The sequence below is a fragment of the Numenius arquata genome, chromosome Z (assembly GCF_964106895.1).
Source record: "Numenius arquata chromosome Z, bNumArq3.hap1.1, whole genome shotgun sequence".
NCBI lineage: Eukaryota > Metazoa > Chordata > Aves > Charadriiformes > Scolopacidae > Numenius > Numenius arquata.
Window position 1 is genome coordinate 52,789,915 of NC_133616.1, and position 25,877 is coordinate 52,815,791.

The 25,877-nt window shown below is 38.6% G+C and overlaps 1 protein-coding gene across 3 annotated transcripts; it reads right to left on the reverse strand.

Annotated features, from left to right (window-relative positions):
• On the reverse strand, positions 1 to 25,875 carry RNF170 (ring finger protein 170). Of its 3 annotated transcripts, none has more exons than XM_074166515.1 (8): positions 25,797 to 25,834; positions 23,637 to 23,694; positions 16,490 to 16,633; positions 9,997 to 10,072; positions 8,501 to 8,609; positions 7,337 to 7,410; positions 5,287 to 5,391; positions 1 to 3,629 (listed from the first exon to the last, which is right to left on the reverse strand). In XM_074166515.1, exons 3-8 carry the CDS (start codon positions 16,624 to 16,626, stop codon positions 3,360 to 3,362), a joined length of 771 nt encoding a protein of 256 aa, XP_074022616.1. In that variant the 5' UTR covers positions 16,627 to 16,633; positions 23,637 to 23,694; positions 25,797 to 25,834; the 3' UTR covers positions 1 to 3,359. The 3 variants fall into 3 exon arrangements, with proteins under 3 accessions (XP_074022616.1, XP_074022617.1, XP_074022615.1); XM_074166516.1 differs by having other exon boundaries at positions 2 to 3,629; positions 8,501 to 8,612; positions 16,552 to 16,633; positions 25,797 to 25,875; XM_074166514.1 differs by lacking the exons at positions 23,637 to 23,694; positions 25,797 to 25,834 and having other exon boundaries at positions 3,360 to 3,629; positions 8,501 to 8,612; positions 16,490 to 16,626.
• Between the last annotated feature and the right edge of the window lie 2 nt (positions 25,876 to 25,877).

Here is a 25,877-nt window from a genome sequence, read left to right on the forward strand (position 1 = left end):
ACTTTAATAGCAATTTATTATCATTAAAAGTAACAACAAGTAGTTTCAAATCCTTTTGTCTTAAAAATCTAGTGTAACACACAGGTCACTGCTACAGTTCTATGAAACCTATGGCAAAACTGTATCCCCAAATCACACCATTCTGCCTCACCCTCATAGACATCAATGGTGTGGGACACACAACACAGAAACAGATTGCTCTATACAGCACTTGTCATAAGGATGATCATTAGGCAGCAAGATGCTACAAGTTATTCTGTAAGAGCTATTAAGTATAACTTTAGTTTTCCCCTTTGTTAATATTGCTGGAACAATCAAATATTCCACACAGTTTTTGGTGAAGCTGTAAGAATCTTTAAGAAAGAATGGTACTTTTTCCCTGTATCTCTTCTTTGCTGCTAAAGTTCTCCTTTTTTTCTTCTCCCCCATTAGTGACATGGCTGCCCCATTTCAGGAGACAAAACCACAGCAATGTTTGCAGTCAGTTTCCACAGAGCATCACATATTTCCTTCACATTCTGAAGCCAGTGCTCAGCTTTAGCACTCACCTTTAACATGGCTGCCAGAACAACTTGGCAGTGCACAGTTCAGGAATACTATATGCTCGTGTATTAATCACCAGCTTCTTGGGAGCTCTAGAGCTTAAGTTAAGCTCAAGCTAAGTACCCACGGTAGCTAACTTACAGCTAGTTCAGATTTGTGTAAAGAAGCAGCAGCCAGACGCTGCAGGACAGGTGCATCTTCACATTACAGCTGTCCACAGAAAGGCCTAAGCAAGTTGTAATACTGTTCATCAGTGGCTTGCAGGAGCAAAAGGAAGTCTCCACAAGCAAGCACGCACATTGGTGAAAAGGAAGGATGGTCCTAATTCTGTCAAGCATTTAATGTGTTGATTTTAAGCTTACAATGTTACTCAATATTCAAAAGTAAGCAGAAGCCTCCAAGGGAAACCCTTCTGGCTAGCAGAAATGTAGTGAAGGAAGAAGCAGAACACAGGTAAACTTTATATAGCTACTCAGATGTGGCTTGTACATGACTTCGGGAGCAGAGCCCTTAGGTGGGTATTTCTGCATAAACTTCACGGTAGCATGTGGAATTGGGGAGCTCAATGGAAACAAATCAGTAAGCAGCTTCATGTACATCTATATCCACTCTGGATTTAGAGAGTCATGGGAAAAAGTATAAACACAATCACAGGGTAAGCATATGGAGGAGGTACTAGATCAACAGATTCTATGAACAGACTCCAGTTGTTCTACAACAGCAGTTCATGCCCTTCTCTAAGCAGACACCCAAGTTAAACTCCAGGAGAAAAGGGGCTGTTAAATTTACTAATTAAAAATACTGTTTTGGAGTTTGCTCTCAGCTGGATCTCTTGGGGAAAAAAACCCAAATCAAAACAATGCTTAAAGCAAAACTGCAAAATCCTGTTTTACCTAACATCCTAAACTACTATCTGGCTTTGTAAATGTACCTAAAAGTTTATGAATATCCTATGCTTACTCAATAATACCTTAATGACTTTTAACTGAGGTAGCCACTAACCATCACCATACATTAGCGATGCCAACAGAAAGGGAAAAGCTGAACTGAGACGCTCAAAAACAGTTAGTTTGCCAAAACAAATAGCATTCACTTCCAAAAAAGATCTTTTTCTGTCTTGCTCTCCTCCTCCCACCCTTGTTTCACTTCCTGTTTCTCCTCTCGCCCATCTCTAACAAATAGCAACATGGAAAAATTTAGCTTTCCAGTTAATTTGAAATACATCTTTGGATTTTCAAAAGCAAACTTTCAGATGGCAAATCAGTGAATTTACTTTTAAATGAATGTCATTTAAAACACTGACACTGAAGGACAATCTCCACCCCCAACCATTGATGTGTCAGGTGCCAGCTCTATGATCTTCCTGCACAGGCCCAGGTGCTAGAAGCTGTGGAAAGACACCTGTGTGGCCAAAACATGGAAGTTGTGAAAAGGTTCCTTTCATTTTAAGTCTCATCCCATATATGTAAACACACAAAGAATCACCTGTCTAATCACTGTCTTTCAAGTACTCAGGAAGTTAAAATAAAATGGCAATTATCATTCCCCTAGCGAAAAAGCACATAGGTCTATCATGTCCTTGACCTTTCCAGTGGCATTCATTTCTTAAAATGAAAATATTTTAAAATTATTTCTGTAGCTGTGATAGCCTATATTCAAATTCAGCATGAAAAAAAATCCCAACCAAATCAACTTTAAGGATAATTATTCTCCTGGTATTTCCAGGTTTTTTTGTGGTCCCTTATGACATCTTTTTCAAGGTAATTCAGAACCCCCTCTAGCCAAATCAACCAACCAACCAAAAAAAAGAACTCCAACTGAAAATCAAATGCCCCAACATCTAAGCTGTTTAATACCTGTATTGCAGGATGTACATTCAGGTAGAGTTCTGTACTATAAATATCCAGTTCTGACTTCTTTTCTTCAACCACTATCTAAAACTTGAGGGTTCTCTCCATTGGCTCAATGCTTTAATGCAACTAAAGGAATGCAAGCTCTCCCTTCAGATACATTGCATTGACCCAAAGCAGCATAAAACCCCCGGTTCCAAGATACATATCTACCAAATAAATAAGCCTGAAGAGAAAAAACATGCTCCTGTTTAAAAATAGAGCACTAACCAGCCTGGCGTGCATAATACCAGTTTCTCTATCTAGATCAGATACTGTATGTGTATTCCCAAATAGAAAAATAAAATTGTACGAATTTCATGCAGCTGTACATAGTGCTGTTCAAGCAATATTGAGCTGTTCTCCTTGGTTTTGTGATGCATGTGGACAACAGCAAACTGCAGGGTGATAATCGTAATGTGGTCCTTGGGTTTCTTCTTCCACAGAGACACACAAAGCTACTTACATTTTAAAAAACTCTAGCCCACAACAGGGAGACATTAAACAATTTAGTTGTGATAACTGGACTGTGAAGAATTTCTGAATTTCCTTATACATGTCTAGATTACCCAAAGGGAATTTTTATTAGAAGTCCTTTATTAGAACTCCTTTTTCACAAACCACACACCAGAAAAGGTGTTTTCTGCTTTCACTACATACAGTTGTTCATCAGGTGGAAGTAGATTAAGGTTGTTTATTACATTATAAAACTAACCTCATCCTCATGAAGTGTACGTAATACACAAATTAAAGATTCCAGTTAAACACCACCACATACTAACCCTTTGTATTTGTGTAAGATGGCCAGCTATGGAATTGTAACTACCGAAACTGTACACAGGCGCCTTGCTATATCATACTTATGTTATAGTTCTCCTTTTAAAACATTCCACAACTGCCTCTGCATTTGGGTCATTTTCATCCATTTCATCTATTCAGCCGCTGCGTTACCACTTCTCGGTACATGATAGAAATATATATCAGCAGAAGGAAAATGACAAAGAAATCATCCAAGAACCCCAGAATTCCAAAGAGGGCTTCAGGAAGAAAATCCAGAGGTGAAGCCAGGTAGAGCAAGGCTCCAAGCAAGCAGAGGAATATTCTGATGCGAAACATCCAGAAGAGGCCCCCAACAGAAAACATCTCCCTGAAAGCATGCCGCAATAAAGTGGGCAGATCCATAATCCTTTCCATAATCTATGGAGAAAGAAACAAAACGTTAGTATTTTGCTTTAGCAACAGGCCCACGCTAAACGGGTCTTTTTTTTTTTTTTACAATAAACAGTAAGATAAGACTTCCTGGATTTAGTTTTGCTGGGTAAGAAGTCAGATTTAGAATATATATGTTTTCAGAAAACAGTCAAACTGTGTTATTCTATACCATAAACCATACATTTAACTCACTGCAAAATACATTGGCTTCTATTAAGAAGGAAAAGCAGTGACTACTAGAGTAATGACCTAAGAGTAATAACAAATGACTAAGAAAGTGAGAAATAACAAACAGGTTAACTGCAGTGAAATATTGATCAGAATGGAAAACAACTAGGGATTGTGAGAAAAAAAACAATAGGCAAAATAGAATAGGTTGCAGTTCTTCAGAAACACCACACCCCTTCCCCTGGCATTTAACCAGTGATTCACATAAGTTTCCAAAGGATGGATCAAGCTTCAAAGGAAACTAAAGAACCTTTAAATTAATCCATCCCTGCTCCTGCTCCTTTACATTTTTCTACTATGATCCTGCCATCTTATTGAAGGACTGTTCAGTAGGAAACATGCATAGTTTTATTGTGAGTACTTTTGTGTGTACTTTGAAATTTTTTAATACTGGTTCCTTTTCTACTGTACACATTTCTACACAGAGCTATTACATTAAAATGAGTTATTGCTAAGCTAAAAAAGTTCTCTAGAAAAGAATTTTGTATGTGGTTAAGGCAATACTCCGTGCATAAATCAAAGACAAATTTATCTAGTCTGATTAGGGCTTTAACGCAGCTTCTGGCACAATCTCGGACAGGTTACTGGGGCCTAGACACAGAGCCCACAGAGAAGTCTAATGGAGCCTGAAAGGTAGTTTCAATCTATTCTGGATCAAAAGTGTAACTGCTTCACAATTTAGAACATGAAAAAGAAAAAATCCCATCTCACGCTTCTTTTGTCTTACTGGACTGTAACTTTTTCATGCTAGTGTTTTGTTACTATATCCAAATCCAATGAACAGATGAAGACAAGCAGAGAAGTTACTAGTATGCATGCACATGCATTTCACCTTGTGAATCAGAACATGCTCATAGAAGACAGGCTCAAAAGGCTGAATTTTTGAAGCTCATAGAACTTCAACTGTCTCTCTTAGCTGTTTATCAAAAAATCCTGTTTTCTTCACTCAGCAGAATAAAGACTGTAGCATAATCTCAGAGGAAAATAATCTTCTAATCAATGTGAAGAGATCAATCAAGTGAATATTCTTTCTTGAAGGTCATGTATTTCATTAAGTATTTTTACTGGCTAATTATTAATCCTTTCAAATTAACAAGTCATAATTAAAAAAGAGCTTAACACATGAATTGGGAACTCAAGACTTATTAGCAGTTCTCACAATAAAAATGCAACTTTCCACACATTTCCACAAATTACAAATAAGTATTTTCAAGGTCGTGGGTCTGCCCTAACTATATGAATTTCCTAAGGAAATAAACATGAATTTCCTAAGAAAAACTTTCATAGTCCCTAAGCTTCATGAAGAGAAAAATCATAATCCAGGGGGAAAAAAAAGAAGGAAAAGAAAATCACAAAAATGCTGTTTGTTTCCCCTAAAACCACTGACTTCCACCCAAATTTACCCAAAACTTACAGATCTGGGCTGTCCTGAGAATCTCCGATTGTAATCATTAACATCTTGAAGTACTTGGGTTGCATCCTGCTGATCTTCACCAAAGAGTGGTAAAAACAATGTTACCTGGGTACAGCAGGGAGATTTTGTTACATGTGCAACTGTCTTTTAAATGCAGGTATTGTGAAATATAAATGGAAACAGTAATCTTCAGTTAACTACATAGAACAAGCTTTGTTTTAATTGAATATTTAGTAGCAAAAATAAAATGAACACTGTGGATACTGCTGCTAAGTTTAAAAAAATTAATTGCTTACAACTCTTTACAGAATATTGATTTTTTAAAAGATTGTTAAAGACAAGCATAAGAACCCTCCATCTAAGAGAAGCTAACAGTAATTTTTCTAAACATTTAAATGGTTTATGTTTCAGAAGTGCGACAGATGATTTGGAGAATAAAGTTGATTTACCAAATTAATATAGTTTTTTTTTTTAGACTGAAAATCAAATAAAGCAAGCGATGAGGCCACTTTTCTTCCATCTTTAGAATGGCCTTGCATTTCAGCAAACAAGAAGCAAAACTCATACTTTTTAACATGGACATTCATACCAAGACCAAGGAGAATACTACAGAATAATAAGTTAACAGAAAAAATATATTAACCTTCAGCTCTTTTATAAGGACAGAGAATTCTGCTATGTTCTGTGTTAATTTTCATGCAAACTCAGAAAAGTATGTAAGGTCATATTGACATATATGTTATGTTATCTTTCTGTATAGGAGTTTCTGAGAACTTAAGACTTGCAGTTGGAGTTGATTTTCAGACATAAAATGCAGATTATAATAGGAAACAGAAAATGCGCAGTACTTTAAATTAGTACAATCTTCAACAGCTGCCTCTGTACCTGGCCACTAAATAGGTATCTTTTATCTGTGCAGCAGTCACAGTTAGCAAATGACAGCACAAGCAGATCTACATTAAATTCCTAGCCCTGACACTAACCTTCTGTATGACTCACGTTGTTCATGGGAACATACTGCCACTCTCCATTTATAAATCAGACCTTACTTTTCCTACTTTACAGGGTGAGAATGAATCAAACCATGCAACCAGTACCACCCAATTTACCTCAGAGGAAGGCAGAAAAATATCTATGTAAGAAGAGAAAAAAAATCATTTATTTTGCCCTTGTCCATGTTTCTCACTTTTATTTTTTGTGTCTCTCTCCTCATTGGCTACATTCTAAATATACTCATTCTTCCTCTACTCATACATATTTTTCTTTCCTTCCTCTGTGCTCTCACAGTCATTTGTCCTGCTGATACACAAAATTAAAGCAGGATATAATGTATGGGCAAGGGCATGAAGCATGTTATATAATTCATCAGAAGTTACTACCTCTGTAAATAGTGCACTGTTAAAATAAAGATGTACTTTTGTTAAAACATACACTATAAGACTCAGAGATCCCTAAGTGTTAATGAGTTGCAGGGACATATTTCAAACTGACAATGCAAGCAAGTTGCGTAGGAAGTAAGTTAATGCTTGTTCAAATTAATAATACATACAAACTAAAAATAGGGACAAAATAAGAAATTGACATGGGTAGGTTTTTTTGGCAGGCAGAGAAGGAATGGAGAGGGTACTTCTCAGAAACCAGTAGTATACTGCCTACTGGCAGTCTTTCACAGCAGCCAGGTCTTTCGGATGCAAGTTCTGGTAAAGAAGTTGTATCACATCCCAAACAGAAAGCACGGAAGAATCATAGTTAAGATCTTACAATTTTCTGCTTTCATATATTCCTTTACAGAAAATAAAATGACTGTTATCAGTGCTGTTCACTTATATTTGAGTTGAAGGAACAATCTGTATTTTTTGAGCCATTTGCCAAAGCATAAAGTTCAAAAAACCTTAATGTCCACCATCTACATCTCGTATATCCATATTCTTTCAGCTTCTCAGACTTCTACTTCTGTCAGTCTCACTATTGCAGTTCAAATATAAGTGCTTTTTTGGTAAGCTATACTAGATAGCCAAACTACCAGGTCCATGATTACTTAAAATATTACCGTTTGTCTGCAGATTGGACAACGGATGGCACCAAGCCACGAGCCGTACCTCCAGTAGGCAATAATGCAGGAACCTGATGAAGGTAAGTTACAGACACTTAAACCGCTGAGTTGAAACACCCATTGCATGAAATAATATGTTACGCACCAAGAAAAAAACAGAAGTGTACAAGCGGTTAGGTTAAGTCTACCTTTTCTGGTGTAATTTTGTATACAGCATTCACCGAAGAACCAAGAACCTATGTGTTCAAATCCAATGCTATTAATGAGAAAAATCCTGAATAGGTTCAACCACATAATTAATTTTAAGGTATTATTTCCTGAAAAGACATAAAACTTCTTAACCATTAACTGAAGAAGCAAATAATTGAAAATTTTACCAGTTTAAAATTTAGAAGTGGCAAAAATGTCAAGAGATGTAAAATTTATTCTAAAAACCTGGCTTTATTATCAGAGTTTCAACAGATGAAGGAATATATAAAAATCCGAGTGCTTCAACTGTTTTCCAAATTTGTAAATTTTTTCATTTAAATGACTAGGCATGGTATGCATTATATACTCCATAAAACTAGATGAATGCGAAGACAGAATCCTACTGGGAACCTGATGGAGAGGAAGCAAAATGCAACATCGGGCATTTACATATAAATTTTAACAGATGGACCTCAAGGAAAAAGGCAAGCACTTTAAGTATTGTGAACTTAGTCTTAATTCTTCATGACTTCGAAGAAAAAAAAAACCAAAACACTCTGAGATAACACCAAGCAGAATTTTTTACTCTTTCTAAATCGTATGATTTACCGTAAACGGTGCCACCCGTTGTCTTTCTAAATCAGTTTTTTTAAAATTATATATTTCCAAGTGTTTTTCAGCCTCTTCAGTTTTTTACTAATGGGAAATGAATTATACCCTCTGTCCTTGACATTTTAAAATTAATGGCAGTTTCAATCCTGATAGCATAGAGAAAAATTCAAAGTGACTGTTTATTCACAAATGTGTTTTCTCACCAATTTACATAAAAATTATTTCTAATGCAGACTAGAAGATAAGCAGTTAAAATCAAACAAAGCTTTGGATTAGGGTGACTGCACTAGAGCCAAAAATTTGTATTTCTGTTCTGGTTTTATCTTTATAGGTTGGGGCTTTTCTTGTTTTCCTGCTTACCACAGAAGAGATGTCCACAGTTTGTTTCTATAGGGAATGTAGCCTGTTGCAAACACACTGGACAGGACATATCTGTATAGAAGCGATGTCTATCACCAGCAGAAGCATCCTGCTAGAAAGGAAGAGAAATGCAAAGTGTTAGATACTATTTTTGTATAAGTCTACTGAGTTTAAAAAAAAATAATAAATACAGTATTCTTTACTAGAAGTCAGTCAAATGCAAAAACTATGTGAAATGAAAGAGAAATATATTTAAATTCAAAAATCAAACATACTGAAATGCAAAAACTCATTCACTAAGCCAGTTCTTCTTGCGACAAGCCCGTTATTTTTCCTTCATCTGTTATGTAAGTGTGTGCTTCAATCCCATTAAAGACCACAAAGAAAGAACCTCATTGGTCCTTCACATTAAGTTAGGTTAGACATGCTGAAGCATGAATAACGACTCAGATCTAGACTGCTACTTCATTATCCTAAGCAGTTCTGTCCAGAGCCAGGTAACTAAACTCCATTGCCTGTCAGCTGCAGTATTTACTGTTCCCAAGCCCAGGCATAGACATCAGCTTGTGTATGTCACTTCCATGAAATGGTCTTACTCCCCATTGTGCCAAATTTGTCTTTCACATGAATATGCACTGTAGTTAAGAGTCTGTCATTATTTCAAGAAGCACTGTGATGAAACACTGTCCTCAATACTGTCCAAAAGTATGGCTTTTCACTCTAGGCCTGTGACTCAGCAATTTCGAGTAACCTGGCCTAGACTTTCCCATCCTCTCCTCTCCATGTCAGAACTGGATGTGATCATAGAACCATAGAATGGTTTGGCTTGGAAGGACCTTTAAAGATCATATAGTAAAAATCCCCTAGGTATAGGCAGGGACATCTGTCACTATGTCAGGTTGTTTAAAGCCCTTCCCATGAACGCTTCCAGGGACGGGGCATCCACAACTTCCCTGGGCAACCTGGCGCAGTGTCTCACCACCCTCATCGTAAAAAATTTCTTCCTTATGTCCCATCTAAACCTAACCTCTTGCAGTTTAAAACCATTCCCCTTGGCCCTATCACTAGAGGCTTCGGTAAAAAGTTTCTCTGTGTCAATCTTTGTTGCCTGGCTCTTGTTGCTGTGCCATTGTTCTGCTACACACAGATTATCAGTCTAAACATCTAACCCCTGTCCTTTGGCAGCAAGCTGTACTCCAGATTTCCTTTCCTTTACCACCAACTTCCCAGGAACATTGCAGGAAGTACAGAAAATAATCTAAGATACTCCACCTTGTGGCAAAAATTTGTTTAAAAAAAGAACCAGTAAAATATATAATTTTAATTAACTTATCCATAAACACCCCCCTTAAATTATCTCATTACTTGATAGATTTCAATGATGCCTCTGTATAGTAAGTAAGCTTCCATAACTTTCAAGACCAGCTTCTTCCAGAATCTCAGAGAAGTCTACACTAAACCAGGCAGTTCAATGATGCAAATGCTTAGCACAGCACCTGCTCAGTTTGAAGCTGCTGACGAAGAGCCCGCACTAGCTCTTGATTTTCTGGGTGTATGTTCTGATGTTCATTTCTGTGAAAGGAAATATAAGTAATAAGGAAAACTGAACACTGTGACCCAACACTGAAAAATAACTGATTGAAAAAAAAATGAAACTTGAACAAAGGGCAAAAAATAATTCTTTCCTGCTATAAAGGATTTTAAAGGAAGTACACAAGTAATTAGGGAAACAGGACATTTATTCTAGACCCTAAAGTTACTCTGAAGACTTAAAACTACACAGCAGCAGCAAGATTTTTCAGAAAGACTCCATAATCAATCATTAAATCATGTTAAAACTAGATTTTCATCTGAAACAAAATTAAGCCATTAGCCTGCAAAAAATTAAGTTGCTTGAAAGCTTTTATATTCATCATAAAGAAATATTTTTAATTTTTTTCTCACTACTGGTTCTTGTATTGTTGGTCTACTCATAAATTTCTTATTTTTTCACTCACTGCTTAAGTTATAGAGTTGAAAAATCCCAATTATTCCAATTTTATCTGCTATGTGAAAGATTAAGACAACATTTACATAAGAAGAGGTAGGCAAACTCTTAGATTTAGAATGTTGAATTTATGTAACTATCAGCAGACTGGATATAAAAAGAAATCATTCTTTTTTAATCACTCTTTAAAAAGAAAGAGTCTACGGGCAAGAAAACTACAGGTTAGAGATGCCAAGGGGAATCATAGGGAAGAGACTCACTGAAGAAAGGAGACTGGATATATTACGAGTTTGAAATTCAAAAGCACAATGGGAACAGAATTAGAATTGAAAACGATGCTAACATTAAGAGGTGTTGAGTTACAATAAATATGAGTCAACAGCATCATATTCAAAGCTCTCCATTTTTATACATTACTTATTCATATGGATTTCACTCAACATGTGCTCAACATTCTGCTCAGCACTGTCGAGGTCTCAGCTGGGTTCTGTTTTCTGTTTGGACTAAATGCATAACAACACATAGAGAAGTTGAAGAAAGTTCAGAAGGGAATAAAAACTACTGGCCACATTTTTTAAACAAAAAAAAAAGTAAAAAGTAAATTTTACTAATGTGTGTGTCATATATATGAAAGTTATATGATGGGAAGCTTACATTAAAACCCTCTTGCCTACCCTGGGTCTTCCATAAGTCAGATTTTGTGGATGTTGTCTGTCATACATGTTACATGTATAAAAGTATTTTTCTGTTTAAGTGCTACAAATGAGCATATTTTGCACCTTCAGTCTACAAGAAATTTGATATATATATTGAAATTCAATTCAAATCACACACAAGTGGAAGGTGTGTAAGCCAGTTTATTCTGATTCTTTCAGAAACATCTAATTGCAAATTTGCTGCTGTGTTGATTTATATGAGTTTACTCTGGTATCACATACTATGTTGAACACATGAGAGTATTTGCAGAGCTGTAGAAGTACAGTATGTACAACATCTGTCATTTATGTATAAAACGCTGAGGCAGCAGAGCACTGCACAATTTCCAGGAGGGAACAGGCAGAGCTCAAGACATATCCAATTTATAACTTGTCATGTGATTAGTGTGAGAAAATAAATGAAATAGCTGAAAAATGGTATGGTGCTATGCAATTAAAAACATTATCAATCACAAGCCACAAAGAAACAGTTAGGATGTGGAATCTTTTGATTTCCCCGTTTCTGAGTGTTAGCACCCTGTAACTTGAGGAAAAAGGTCCCCATGTGTATCACAAAGGGTCCCACCAAGTGATCATTACACAAAGAGGAAGGCTGCCTACTCATTCAGTACTGAGAAAGAGTACCTATGGAGATTGGTGTTACCACTGTGCAATGATGGCCATTGTTAATTTCCAAGGATTAAGATCTCACTTCTGCTGAAAATACTGACTAGATCATATAATCAAACCATATGATGAGATAGAAAAATACAGAAAAAGATCTAAATCTGCAGATTTATAAACATGGGTAAGTCATCTGGCACAAGTTGGGAATCTCTGATACAGAACACTGGAGGGTCAGGCTGCCTTAATTTGTTGGACGAACTAAATTTTCTCGGTCTCATGTGACAACCTACTCAAAATTTAAAAGATAATAGAAAAAAACTGACTGCATTTTGTCAAAATTTATAACTTAAGCACATACAGGCCTTGCAAAAGTATCTCATAGTGACTAAACTAAACACCTGAAACTTGTTATGTATGTTAATTATTGCTAATAAGTTTCTCCACCAAAAGCACAGAGACCTTTGGCTCATGCCCTGATGTGATGCTTCATTGAATTTCCCTTACTGGAAACAAGCACATTAACTGTATCTCTCAACAGTTCTTTCCATATTCCACTTCTGCCCCATAAAATCTACTGCAACATATACTCCTTTCATCCTACTTTCCCTTTTTATTCAGCTCCTGCAATCTTATTTGTTACCTTAAGCTTTCATTCATGTAGCCTGTTCAGAACCCTGGTTGGGAGAGTCCCGTGGGAGGTAGTCCTGAGAGACAAAGGAGCCCAGGACGGCTGGACGCTCTTCAAGAGGGAAATCCTAAAGGCCCAGGAGCAGGCTGTCCCCATGAGGCGCAAAATTAAATGGCGGGGAAAATGGCCAGCCTGGATGAACAAAGAGCTCTTGATGGGACTTAAGGAAAAAAAGAAGGTTTACCACCTTTGGAAGAGGGGACAGGCAACTCAGGAGGAGTACAGAGATTGTGTTAGGTCATACAGAGAAAAAATCAGGAAGGCAAAAGCCCAGCTGGAACTCAACCTGGCAATTAATATAAGGGACAACAAAAAAAGTTTCTATAAATACATCAACAAAAAGAGAGTGACAGAGAATGTCCATCCCTTACTGGATGCGGGGGGAAACCTTGCAACCAAGGATGAGGAGAAGGCTGAGATACTTAATGCCTTCTTTACCTCTGTCTTTAATAGTCAGACCAGCTACCCCCAGGGTGTTCAGCTTCTTGGGCTGGAAGATAAGAATGGAGACCAGAACAGCTCCCCTGTAATCCAGGAGGAAGTAGTAATTAAAGTAGATTTGCTTATGCACCTGGACATGCATAAGTCTATGGGGCCGGATGGCATTCACCCAAAGGTTCTCAGGGAGCTGGCAGGAGAGCTCACCAAGCCTCTCTCCATTATCTATCAACAATCCTGGTCAACAGGAGAGGTGCCAGATGACTGGAGGGTGGCCAATGTGACGCCCATCTACAAGAAGGGCTGGAAGGAGGATCTGGGAAACTATAGGCCTGTCAGTCTGACCTCGGTATCGGGAAAGATCATGGAGAGGATCATCCTGAGTGAGCTCTCAAGGCAAGTGCAGGGCAGCCAAGGGATCAGGGCCAGCCAGCATGGGTTTATGAAAGGGAGGTCCTGCCTGACCAACTTGATCTCTTTCTATGACCATGTGACCCGCTTTCTCGATGAGGGGAAGGCTGTGGATGTTGTCTACCTGGACTTTGGTAAGGCCTTCGACACCATCCCTCACGGCATTCTCCTGGAGAAACTGGAGAATCATGGCATAGACAAGTGTACCCTCCGCTGGATAAAAAACTGGCTGGATGGCCGTGCCCAGCGAGTTGTGATTAATGGAGCAAAATCTGGTTGGCGGCCGGTCATCAGTGGTGTCCCTCAGGGCTCAGTTTTGGGGCCAGTCTTGTTCAATATCTTCATTGATGATCTAGACAAGGGGATTGAATGCACCCTCAGTAAGTTTGCGGATGACACCAAGCTGGGTGGGAGTGTTGATCTGCTTGAGGGTCGGAAGGCTTTACAGAGGGATCTGAACAGGTTGGATCAATGGGCCAAGGCCAATGGGATGAGGTTCAATAAGGCCAAGTGCCGGGTCCTGCATTTTGGTCACAACAACCCCAGGCAACGCTACAGGCTTGGGGCTGAGTGGCTGGAAAGCTGCCCGGCAGAAAAGGACCTGGGAGTGTTAGTGGACAGTTGGCTTAACATGAGCCAGCAGTGTGCCCAGGCAGCCAAGAAGGCCAACAGCATCCTGTCTTGTATCAGGAATAGCGTGGCCAGCAGGAGCAGGGAAGTCATCGTGCCTCTGTACTCGGCACTGGTGAGGCCTCACCTCGAGTACTGTGTTCAGTTTTGGGCCCCTCACTACAGGAAAGACATTGAAGTGCTGGAGCGTGTCCAGAGGAGAGCCACCAAGCTGGTGAGGGGTCTGGAGAACAAGTCCTATGAGGAGAGGCTGAGGGAACTGGGCATGTTTAGTTTGGAGAAGAGGAGGCTGAGGGGAGACCTCATTGCCCTCTACAACTACCTGAAAGGAAACTGTAGAGAGGCGGGGGTTGGCCTCTTCTCCCAAGGGAATAACGACAGGACCAGAGGAAATGGTATGAAGCTGCGGCAAGGGAGGTTTAGATTAGATATTAGGAAGAATTACTTTACTGAAAGAGTGGTCAAGCACTGGAACAGCCTGCCCAGAGAGGTGGTGGAGTCACCATCCCTGGAGTTATTTAAGAAACGTGTAGACATGGCTCTTCAGGGCATGCTCTAGTGCCCAGGATTGTTGGTTTGTGGTGGGGTGTTGTGTGTGAGGTTGTGGGTGTGGGGTTTAGTTGGTGGGTGCGCTTTTTTTTTTTTGTTTTGTTTTGTTTGCTTGTTTGTTTGTTTTTGTGTGTTGTGGGTTTTTTTGTTTGTTTGTTTGTTTTTTAATGTGGTTGGACTCGATGATCTCAGAGGTCCCTTCCAACCACTAAGATTCTGTGATTCTGTGGTTCATACCCAGGACCTGCTCCTACCCAACCTAAGTATTTCAGATGTTGCATACAGAAGTATGATTGGCAAAGAGACTCGGGTAGGGGACACAGTATAAGGAACACACAGACCGCTGTACTGCCTAAGATAACTACAGAAGAAAAATAAAATTCTCCTTTCCTCCTTCACTCCCCCTTCAGTGCTAAATAAGTAAAAATTGCTATACTTTTTGTACTGCACATTTTACATTGTACTGTGCAGATTTTGATGGAGACAACACAAAGGAGGTAGAGGAAAAACGCTGCTGAACAGACAATTTCAGAAGGTAGCAGAAGGCACAGTGGAGAGCTAAGAGGATGCTGTTAGGACTTTCAGTAGTCATTCATACAATACAGAAGTAAACAAGCTTCAAGACTTCCAAAATATGGAAGCTTTCTGTCAGAGTTTGTTTGCCCCTCCAGAAAATAAACCATCTGAGCATGTAACAGGATCCACAGACACTTTTTACTTGGCTCATTACACTGCAGAGGTAACTAGCCTTTTTCTCCCTCCCCAAGTAACCCGTCATCATTGAAGTATCATCTCCTTGAACTCCAATCCTGACTGAACTCCTGCTACTCTTGCGCGCTGCTGACCCTTGTTCCACTCACTTTTTCTCATGTTCCTAACTTGCTTCTTTTTATAAAATTCAAAAATAATGTTAACTTTTAAACTAAACACTTAAAATTCAAGTCAAAAATGCTAAAAATGTCAATATAGGGGGTAGAGAAAGCGTAAGAGAGCAAAGGAAAAAGAGGCACTCTTGAAGCCCTCTGAATAACTGAAACAGCCTTGGAAAGAATAGTAAGGTGAAGTGCATACTTCTTACTTTGCTATCTCCTAGTCCTGAACAGCAGCACTGCCTTGCAGTCCAACCAAGCTTTCCCACTTCTGGTTTCTTTTGTAGCTTGCTCTCAAATACCTCCTACCCTGCTAATACTTGTCATGTGGACAGATCCTCCTCACTAAATTGATAATGCCAATGCATCACCAAAATTGAGTTCTCTTAGTTGTTAAAACTCTTCTGTGTTCAGAAGTCTACAGACATCCATTAAACAAAAAGAGCCAATCTGAAGCTCAGATTTATTTTCCCAAAAGATATAGGCTAAGACATTTGTTAGGTTGCAAGGACAAACTCTGAAATGAATAATAATCTTTGATTACTTGACCATTAAAGTTATTGAATTCTGAACTTAACATTTTGCTTTATGGAAAGCATACTAAAGTCCATTGTTTTCCAGTGTATTCATTTACAAACCAAGCAGCCAATTTATTCAGGTTTGGGTTTTTGGGGGGTTCTTTTTTGTTGGAAGGAGACTGCAACTAGAATGCACATTGGAGGATTATACCCAATCTTAATTGTGGAGTCATTATTGACAAATCTGTACTATGTAACCAAATATGGCACACCAGCCGTATATACTGTGAATTCAGCCACCTTCGGTCTTAAGGAATGATGAACATTATTCAGTTTGACCATCTGAAGACAAGGAAGAGTTAAACCACTTTTGAGAAATGCATCACTTCATTCTAACTGTGAATTAAACTGTTTAACTAATTGCTTAGCAGAGTTTCATAGAGTAAGTGATCAAACAATCATTTCCTTAATGTCACAAAATCACAGCTGTTTTATATACCAGTGCAAAAATTTGTTGAGAAAGTAAGAATTTTACAAATGCAGTTATGTTCATTAATTCCTGTCAACATATTCTCACCTTAAAAGTGTATATACCAGAGCAGCAATGAAAGTGAAACTGAGCACAACTGCCACCAGTACCTGGTCACTTATTCCTTCAATAACTGAATCATTATCTAGCTTCAAACTCTGGACTTCTGCTTGGTGACTGGCCATCACAGCTCTAAAATATAAAAAGAAATATATACATATACATATATATATATTAAAAAAACCACGTGCACACATACATTTTAAACATAGTTAAAAATAATATGTATACACATCTATTCATACACAGAAAAAATTCTTGAAACAACAGATTGGCCATTGCTGGGGGAAAAACGGTAAAAGAAGAGGGAACAGATGCATTTTTACCAAAAACTGAGCTTGCTGCACCGGACTGCAAAACATTTGTCTTGCACAGCAGCAAACAACTTAAACGACTTTGGTGTGATCTAAAGATACGCTTTTTAAACATCAGTCATATACTTCACCTGGGAATCTTTACCAGACAACTTGCCTATGAATAGGTCATTGCTGAATTAGACATATTCTAAGGACAGTTAATTTAAAAAAAAAAAAAAAGACTGCATTTTCAAGAATTTTAGCTATTACACAGCACATCATTGCTGCCAGGCTGAGACAACATAATTTTTTGAAGCCTTATTTTCACAACTTATGTGAAGAAAAAAACAAGGATGTTTGGACTTTAGCTGGTTTTGGAGTGTTAAATGCCCATTTGGATACACGGGAATCACCGGATGCTTTTTATATTTTATCTGTCTTTTCTATGCGTTACCAACCTTCAGCTGGAAACATGGAAAAAACTTGAAAGAAAAGAGTATTATCAGGCTTCCCTCATTACACATATGCAACAATCAGAATGACTTGCCAAAGCTAACATTTATTAACCTACAGCATTAACCTACAGCTGGAGACAAGTAAAATAAAATAGTATCCAATACACTGCTAAATCAATCCTGTTGCAATCAAGAAGTGTAATGAACTAAAGCTGTGAGTATTATGAAAGCAAGAGAGTGAAGCTAATTCTGGTACATGATCAAAAAAGTCATATTGAAGCTGTGTCCATACACAATTAAAGTATTTTTCATATAGAGCTGACATAAAATTTCAGCATCAGTTTATGAGGTCAGGTAGGACTGATATCATTTACTTTACTTTCTCGTACAGTGTGCATGCCTTAAGCTTGCAAGCTTTCATCAGCGTTTCTCTCTACTTCACAGCTGAAGTGTCATGTGTTAATTTGAACCCTGCTGTCTAGCAAACATCACCAGACACTGCCTGGCCCTGAATTAATTGCAAAACTGAAATGGAATACAAGTCATTGGGATTTCAGTGGATACCTGTAGTGACTACTCTGGCAAGATTTCAACATGTCAGTCTACTGCTAATATAAAACTATCATCTTTTCCATAAGATAGCTACTCTCACCCTCCAGCTCTTCTCTTGTACAAGTTGTGGAGCTTTTTCCAAGGCTCCTTACATTTGTGGGAGCTGCCCCCTGTAGCAGTAATGCAAAAGAAGCTGGTATATTCTAACATTATTGTAAAAATGTGGAAGTTGTATAATTAAGTACCATAACAGCAGAGAAAATTCACGGAGAACTAAGTGTAGATTTCTTTAATTGTTGTTGTATTTTTGGCTTCCACTGCGAAAAAAAATGACAAAATAATAAAGCATATATGAAATGAAAGAATAAATTAAGTTATCCTCAGTGTCCCAATCTGAACGAAGACTATTATTTATGTAACTATAGTCATAATTTTTGCTAATTACAACTTTCCACAAGGAACTGTGTCATGGTCTAACTACTGAAATGTCAATTAATATTTGGAAAGAGTAACTTTTCCCAAAGGTGGAACACCAATGACTCATCAAGGCCCATGTTTAAAGTAGGTGATATTGACACGTTTCATATATACTAATGAATAAAAGACCAAATCTTTGTGGAAAGGTATTACATAGGCACAAGAGACTACATAAGCAGTTGTAGCATTTCTCTGTGTAGCTAGTTGCACAATTATACTGCTACAGTTAAAGCCATGAGGCTAAGGTGTTGTGGAAGTTTTGTGAGCAGCAGTTCCTTGGTGCTGAGGACCTGGACTGGTAGGTGTGCTGTGATGCCTCTTCAGCTTCACATTCCCAAAGTATATAGTTTATTTCTTTGCATATCCAATCCTCAAGAAGCTTCTCTCATCATTCATCGTTCATCATACATCATTCTGGGACACTTATTTTCCACAACTGTGTCTCAGGCAGTGTGCTTGTATCTTCAACTCCTACGTTTTCCCTCCTTAAGTACCATCAGCTGTCCACTAATATTTACTGCGTCACACTGTCATTTCTGGGTTGGCCACTCAGTACAAAACCAGAAGTAAATGGCAAAGAACCGGTATGTGATAATTCCTCCATTGCCCCGCATTATGTCTGTTAGAATAGACCAACATGCTAATAACAGCTACATGCCATTAGGTATTACACACTGTGGCAGACATACAGATGATTTAACTGCACTTTTGGAATGCAAGTGTTTCTCACATTGACACCTGAAAAGCTTCCTGTGACACTGCTTCCTTGGTGCACTCTGAAACCAACACATACATTGTCAGTACCACACAAAGTTAACTTAGTTTCCCTGAACAGTGTTCACAACATCCACTGTAGAGCTCTCTCCCTCTCTGCATGTTCCTTGCAACAACATTCTTAAACTTTATCGACCTACCATTAATCACACCCACTACATCTGTTTGCTTCATTTCTGCTCATGTACTTCTCTTGAGATGCCAAACTATGGTGCCAAGGTTAGCAGCAGAAAATGAATAAGAAATACAAAGATCCCCAACTTCTCTTCCTTCCCATAAATAATGCCAGTTATGTATATCTACCTCACCCCTTCACTTACCACATATGACTTTCCCAACAACCATTTTCATTGAAACTTAGTACCCAAAAGAAATTCCTGCAAAGTCTCTCTGGCTACATAAAAGGCCACTCCCTCAAACACTGCCTTCACTTATGTATCAATACCACCAAGATGTGTATCAGGGGGAGTAGAATCTCTGCTTTAGCCTTCCTTCCAGCTGCTTCTATTACTAAATTCTAGAGAAGATGGTCTACTGATGCTTACGGCTCACGTTGTTCGTGTTTTAACTTACTTGCTGCTTAAGGACAGCCAACAAGTGCTGAGCGTATTCCCCTCATTACCTCTAGCACTTTTTCTGAATCAGATCATTGCTGAGATTAATTGTGTAGACTAGGGACTACCAACAGAAGGGTTTAACTTCAAAAGATCAATACATAATTTCTAAGAATAGTCATTCAAGCCTCAATAGAGACAGTAACAATGTCCTCCTACTGTTATCTGGGTTAGCATGTAAAAAAAGCAATGGCTAGAAGGATAACACTGCTAAAATACACTATTTGAAAATTGTCTGACTGCAGAAGGAAGGAATTTTCTGATCTCTAGTCTGTTTTGAACATTTTCAAACAAAAAAAAAATAAATCAATAACTGCAAGCTTGCAGCTCATGTTTCTTCAGGTGCAACCACAACAGCCAATGAACACATCTGCAGTGGTTTGAATGCATAACAGACTAACAGTCCTAAATAACTGCTAAAGAATCTTTGCCCCCCAGTGCATGTGTTCAGTAGTGGTGCTTTTTCAGTTGGTACAATTAATAAGCAGGCTATAGGAGACTTAATTCTTAAATGATGTAACGAAGATCTGTCAGTCTTCAGAGACAACCATCATTGACAAGGACTAAGTGTATGTCAAAGAAGACTTCTAGTATGAGACTTTCTCACAGACACCTAATCTCTCCTAAAATAATAACTAGTAATAATCTGATGTGGTTTGTATTAAACTCAAACTTTTTATGTTGATCCATTACATTGGTCTGGTTACGCAAAAATAACGGTATTTCATAAACCTTTTCATCATATAGTCTTTTTCGGATCAGCATTCTACACCACAGGCTTTTCAGACATTAAATAATTTTAGAGCTGTTCTTTCTTCTCTGTAGACTTATGCTACTTTTGTTTCTTTTAATAATTACAAAGGTTTGAACTTTCTTTAATGCTGTGTCTCTGTTCTTTTATACAAGAGATTAATTACTGTCTACACTATCTCTCCAAGAAAAGTACCAAATTACTTGGACTTCTGGAAAAAAAAAAAAGGCAGTAATTGAAAATAGATCAAATTTTGAGAACTGATTTTTGGTTAGACTTAGGATTTTTCCTCTCCTTAGCCATTTAACAACGATAGGTTTCTTAAATGAAAGCATAACCCTACCCTGTGTTACAATTAGGGGATGAAAACCAAAACACATCTAACAATACTCACACCATAATTGGAATTTATACAATCAACTTCAGAATACTAAAAGCGTCATTTGCAAAGTTTAAAAATATGACAAAAATGCTGGGCCTTTTTCCTACATTAAAAGCAACAACTAAAGAGCGCAAAACTTAATTCCCAGTTTCATTTAATCTCATCTTCAAACTACTGCCACTAGTGTGAAGTAAAACAATATGACTGCACAGTGAGGGGAAAAAACACACTGAGTTCTGTTCTGCTTGGGCGAGCTAAGTTACAGCTGGACTTTGCAGCACAGTACTTAGACGGGAATCAGGTTTATCTCCATTAGGAGTCTTGATGGCTACAGAATGTAAACAACCTCAGACTGAATTGTCCACAAAATGCTTGAAAATAGAAAGGAATGGAATTTATTGTTTGTAAAATTGCATGGTTTTGTTTGTAAATCCACAGGCTAACAATCTGAACACAAAATCACCCTCTTTATTATTTCTTTATTATTATTTATTTTATTTTGATTATTTAATTTTTTTAAATCTCATTATTATTCAGTTTTTCTGAGAGTGATCACTGACAGAAAGCAACACTGATTTACTTACATTTCAAGTAAGAATCTGCAGGCCTTAAAAGTTACATTTCTCCTCTATGGTTAAGTATGAGCAAAGAATGCAGGTTTATGAAAAAAAAAAAAAAAAGAGAACCATAACAAGCAATACTGCAATTACAATATATTTTATTCTTGGAAACTCATACAGATCACATGGAAATGTGAGGGCATGAGGACATACACTAGTGTGGATGTATTATTTCTTCATTTTTCAGATTTGAAAAGTATTATGAAGACTTTCAGTGTTCAACATACAGCACAGTTAGAATACCCCATGCCATGATTCATAAAGAAATGAAAAACAACCCAGCATTTGCAATGATACATTAAACGCTTCTTGCCAGCTATCCAAAGTCAAAATATCCCCACAGCTTTCTGAAATATTTGAAGTTTTCCAAGTTTATCAGGAAAGTACCATATGCTAATATATTCTCAAAACCACAGAGATTTTAGGACCCATTGCCAAAGGAATATGCAAGGTTCTCTTCAGGTCTGAGAACTGAACAATGAGATAACACACAAGTAATACTGCTGTGAGATACAAATTAGTAACGAAGAGCAACATTTTATTGACTTAAAGAGCAAGGTACAATTTGCGGAGAAAAGCAATCTGAAAAGATACATTGGATAACAATGTGTCCTATCAGGGATGGGCTGGTGGTGAACCGGATGTGAACAACATGGGGGGGGGGGTGCGGGGGGTGGTGGTGAGTGGTTTTTTGGGTGTGGGGATTTTTGCTTATTGTTTGTTTGTTTGTTTTACTTAATTTTTATTTTGAGTATTTTCTTCTTGATAAAGTATGTGCAACCACCCTCAGTGCTGGAAAAAAGTATAAAATGAAGACATTGGTGGTGGGCCAGGGTGTAAGTCAGAACCTTTAAAACCTTTTGCCTGAAGAAGCATTACAAATGACGCTATATTTATAGCGATTGTGTGTTTTACAGGATAAGCAAACTCCTCTCCAACTAGTAAAATACTAGGAGTCATATTTTTTTTAAGAGCAAAAAGGCTTTAACTCCTCAAAATTTTTCTCCATGGTAAAAAGAAGAAAAAAAAAAAAAAAGGTTTGATTTGCATCAATTCATTTGTTTCTAATAAGATTGACCCATTTTAGATAATAGAAATCAACATTTAAGAACCTAAGCATACTAAAATAGAGCACATTTATTCTGTAACCCACCCCCTGCATGCATATTAGCTTATACTGAAATATCTTAGGCATAATTTAGTGTTTTTCTTAAGAGAAAAACAGACATAAATTCCCAAATAAAGATAAATTCTTAAATGTTGGGCAATAATTGAGACTCCTCTTATCAGAAGTTATGCAATTACTTCCTACTTCAAGGTAGCAGCAGGTGATGGCCACTGTCTGTGGTTAAGAATTGGACATTGTGAATAGATTTGACCGTGCAAACTGGATCCTACAGTTGTTTTTACCCTGCTTCGCGAAGAGCTCAAATGCCTAGACTGCATTCAGAAAGCATTAACAACAGCAGGCATTAAGCACACATGATGAACAGTAAACGTATAAACAGCACTAAAGCCAGCATGAGTTTACTAGCCTAGATCCTAAATTAGCTAAATCCCGAGCTGATACATCTTATCCAGGTACTTTAGTGTACTGAAGTTGGACTTTGAAATAGCAGTGTAGACATACATAACATTACAAAACAGAAATAAGGAAATGGACATATATTGTACTCAGAAAAAGTGGTTTTGAGGAGACAGGATTTATTAGCTTTCCATTTTTGTGAGCACAGCCTTATTTGAGTAAAGTACATCTCTAGTATTAAGTATCTCCATTCATTTTAAAAATCAGACCACCCAAAGGGCACATTTACTAAAGGAAGTAAAAAAGAAAAATCAACTATAGCAACATACAAATTGAATTCTGTGAGAAGGTTGTTAAAACTGACTTGTGAATATCTTACTAGGACTTAATACAGTTTGTTAATACAGCATTATTATGAGTTAGCAGAAACTTTGGAGAGACAAATCAGCTCAACCGGTACACCAAAATTACAGACAAACTCAGCTGTATCATATTCAGTTATCTCTTCACCGTAAACCACCTTTGCTTTCAGGACTATGCTGATTGTATTTATGTGCACGCATGCTCTTTGCAAAAGAGAAAGGAAAAAGCATATGGAGTCTTGCCAAAATAGGGGAGAGGGCAATTTCAGTAGGCAACTAATAATTTTGTTCAACATAACTTAAGAACTGACCAACTGAGGCACTTGCCTGGTAAAGCAGGTCTCTGCAAGGTGTGAGGTCAGCAGTCTCTGAGGCACATTTTTTCCTAAAGAGTTAAAAAAGAAAAAAAAGAAAGTACATAGTTTGTTTTTGCCGGTGGAATCATGCTTTAAAAGTTAAAAATACTACAGATGCAAACTCCAGATGCAATTCTGTAAGGGAAAATAATCCCGAGTTAATACACCATTCTACTGGGAAAACAAAAAGCCTGCAATCACTTTTCTCATGAGCCTGAAATCATGTTGATGGCTTGAAGCAAAAAAGACAAATTCAATGGTCTGTGTAACATTACTATTTGGAATATTTGTCTGGGTGATGCCACGATGTGTGTAAAACAATCCCCAACAAAGTCTTCCACTGCTTTAAAAGGTTAAACATAGGCATAGAGTTCTGAAAAAAACCAAACAACGAACCCGAGGGCGGAACTGCATTCATATGCAGATAGGTACATGAGAAAGAGCCTGCCTATGCCTTCAGTTTGGATATCTGACTTTTCTGATCAGACAAGAAGAGAAAGGAAATTATGTCTGTTAATTATAATAATGTTTACTGAAATATGGTAATACTTCAGCTATGAATTAAAAAGCTTTAAATCTCCTCTAAGAAAAGTATCCAAGAATTCTTTATTGTAGAAAGCAATGCTTCCATATTCAACCTCACATCTAAAATAAGCAGCAAGACAAAAAGCATTACTGTATTTGTTTGCATCAATGAAATACACATCATAACAACAGGCAAAGCAGAGTGGGAAACGGGTACATCAAGGAAGATGTGGCAGAAACCCTTAAACACTGAAATATACATGTGGAAGTACTGTTTGTCAAAAGTACCAAGCACATAGCTTAAAGTACACATTAAAACCTGGAATGGAAAGTTATAGTTGCGCAGCTTACTTAGCTTTCTAAGACTTTTTAACTCATTCCTAAATGTGAAAGCTACCTTTAAACAGAGAGAGATCAACTTAAAACTGAAAACAGCAGGTTGTACAATGAGATCAGTGAGAAGGTACTTTACTGGGAAAACGTGAGAATTTTCAGAGCTTTTACAATACACTTTAGTTCAAAACAGGTCGACATAAATGAACACTCAGATTTTGTCCATGCTACTAACTTACTTAATGAAAGAACTGTGAGAAAACAGGAACAAAGTGGCAGTTACTAGATTTGCAACCCTTCCTCTCTTGGTTGTTTATCCAACTCTGAACTGTTATCAGCGCACTGTGCTTGCTACTCCATGTTGTGACAAGTTAGGCCAGTTGCTAACTGATGGGAACTCTACAGGATATTATAACACCCAACATTCTCATTGCAAACTTTGCATGGGCCAAAATTCCACTGACTACCGAGGAGTTTCTCGAACTCTTCAGGCAATCCTTTTGCAGCATGATGGAGAGCTACTCTGGCTGGGGCAGTAAGGGCGCAGAGCCACTCTGGCCACCCATGAAACTCACACCTTGTCTCTGTGATTAAAAATTAATTGAATTACCTGCAGCTAACGCTACGTAAGTTACTTTTACTTTATATTAATTTTTTACTGCAGCAGAGTTTTGCTGAGAGGAAGTTAATTTCCTTTTCTACTCCAAAAAGAGAGGAAAACCTTGTAGAGGCGCCTTCTTCCACAAGCCAAGCCGTATTACTTACTAGCAAGAGAATGCGGATGCAGCGTCCTCACAAGCCCACGCTACCGAAGCCAGGGACAGCCAGGGCTCGGGATGCTGCTGCAGGTCCCTCCCGACCCTGCCAGAGACCCTCCCAACCAGCTCCCACCCGCCACCGGCGACAGCCGAGGGCACACACGGCCGAAGGAAAACAGCAGACGCCGTGGAAGGCTCAGGCCCCTCCAGCACGCCTGGGGGGCCCAGCGGCGTACAAGGGCCTCCGCGGCCCACAGCGCCAGGCTCCGCTCGCCGCCACCTCCGGCAGCGGGGTTACACACCGCCACCACGGACCAGGCCAGACCGGAAGAGACGCGAACGACGCTGCGGACGCCCACGGCGCCGCTCACGCTCCCTCCCTGCCCCCCCCACCGGCTGTGGCGGGCCGGACGGAGGACAGCCCCCGCCGGGCCGGGCCGGGCCGGACGGAGCCCCTGCCCCCGCCTCTTCCCCCTCAGCGGCGCGGGGAGGGGCGCGGCCCCGCGCGGCGGTACCTCAGCTCCCGGCGCGCGCGACCCTCGCCACCGGCTGCGGCCCGCCCCCCGCCGGCGTCGCGTCGCACCGCCCCCGCGCGG

What these genes read in the sequence shown, in the direction of transcription:
- RNF170 (XM_074166514.1), bottom strand. Translation starts at nt 16,626, where the DNA reads ATGGCCAGTCACCAAGCAGAAGTCCAGAGTTTGAAGCTAGATAATGAT. An exon ending in CTGGTATATACACTTTTAAG is followed by an intron (nt 10,073 to 16,489) that starts GTGAGAATATGT and finishes TTCCTTTCACAG; the next exon opens with AAATGAACATCAGAACATAC. An exon ending in AGCAGCTTCAAACTGAGCAG is followed by an intron (nt 8,613 to 9,996) that starts GTGCTGTGCTAA and finishes CTTCCTTTCTAG; the next exon opens with CAGGATGCTTCTGCTGGTGA.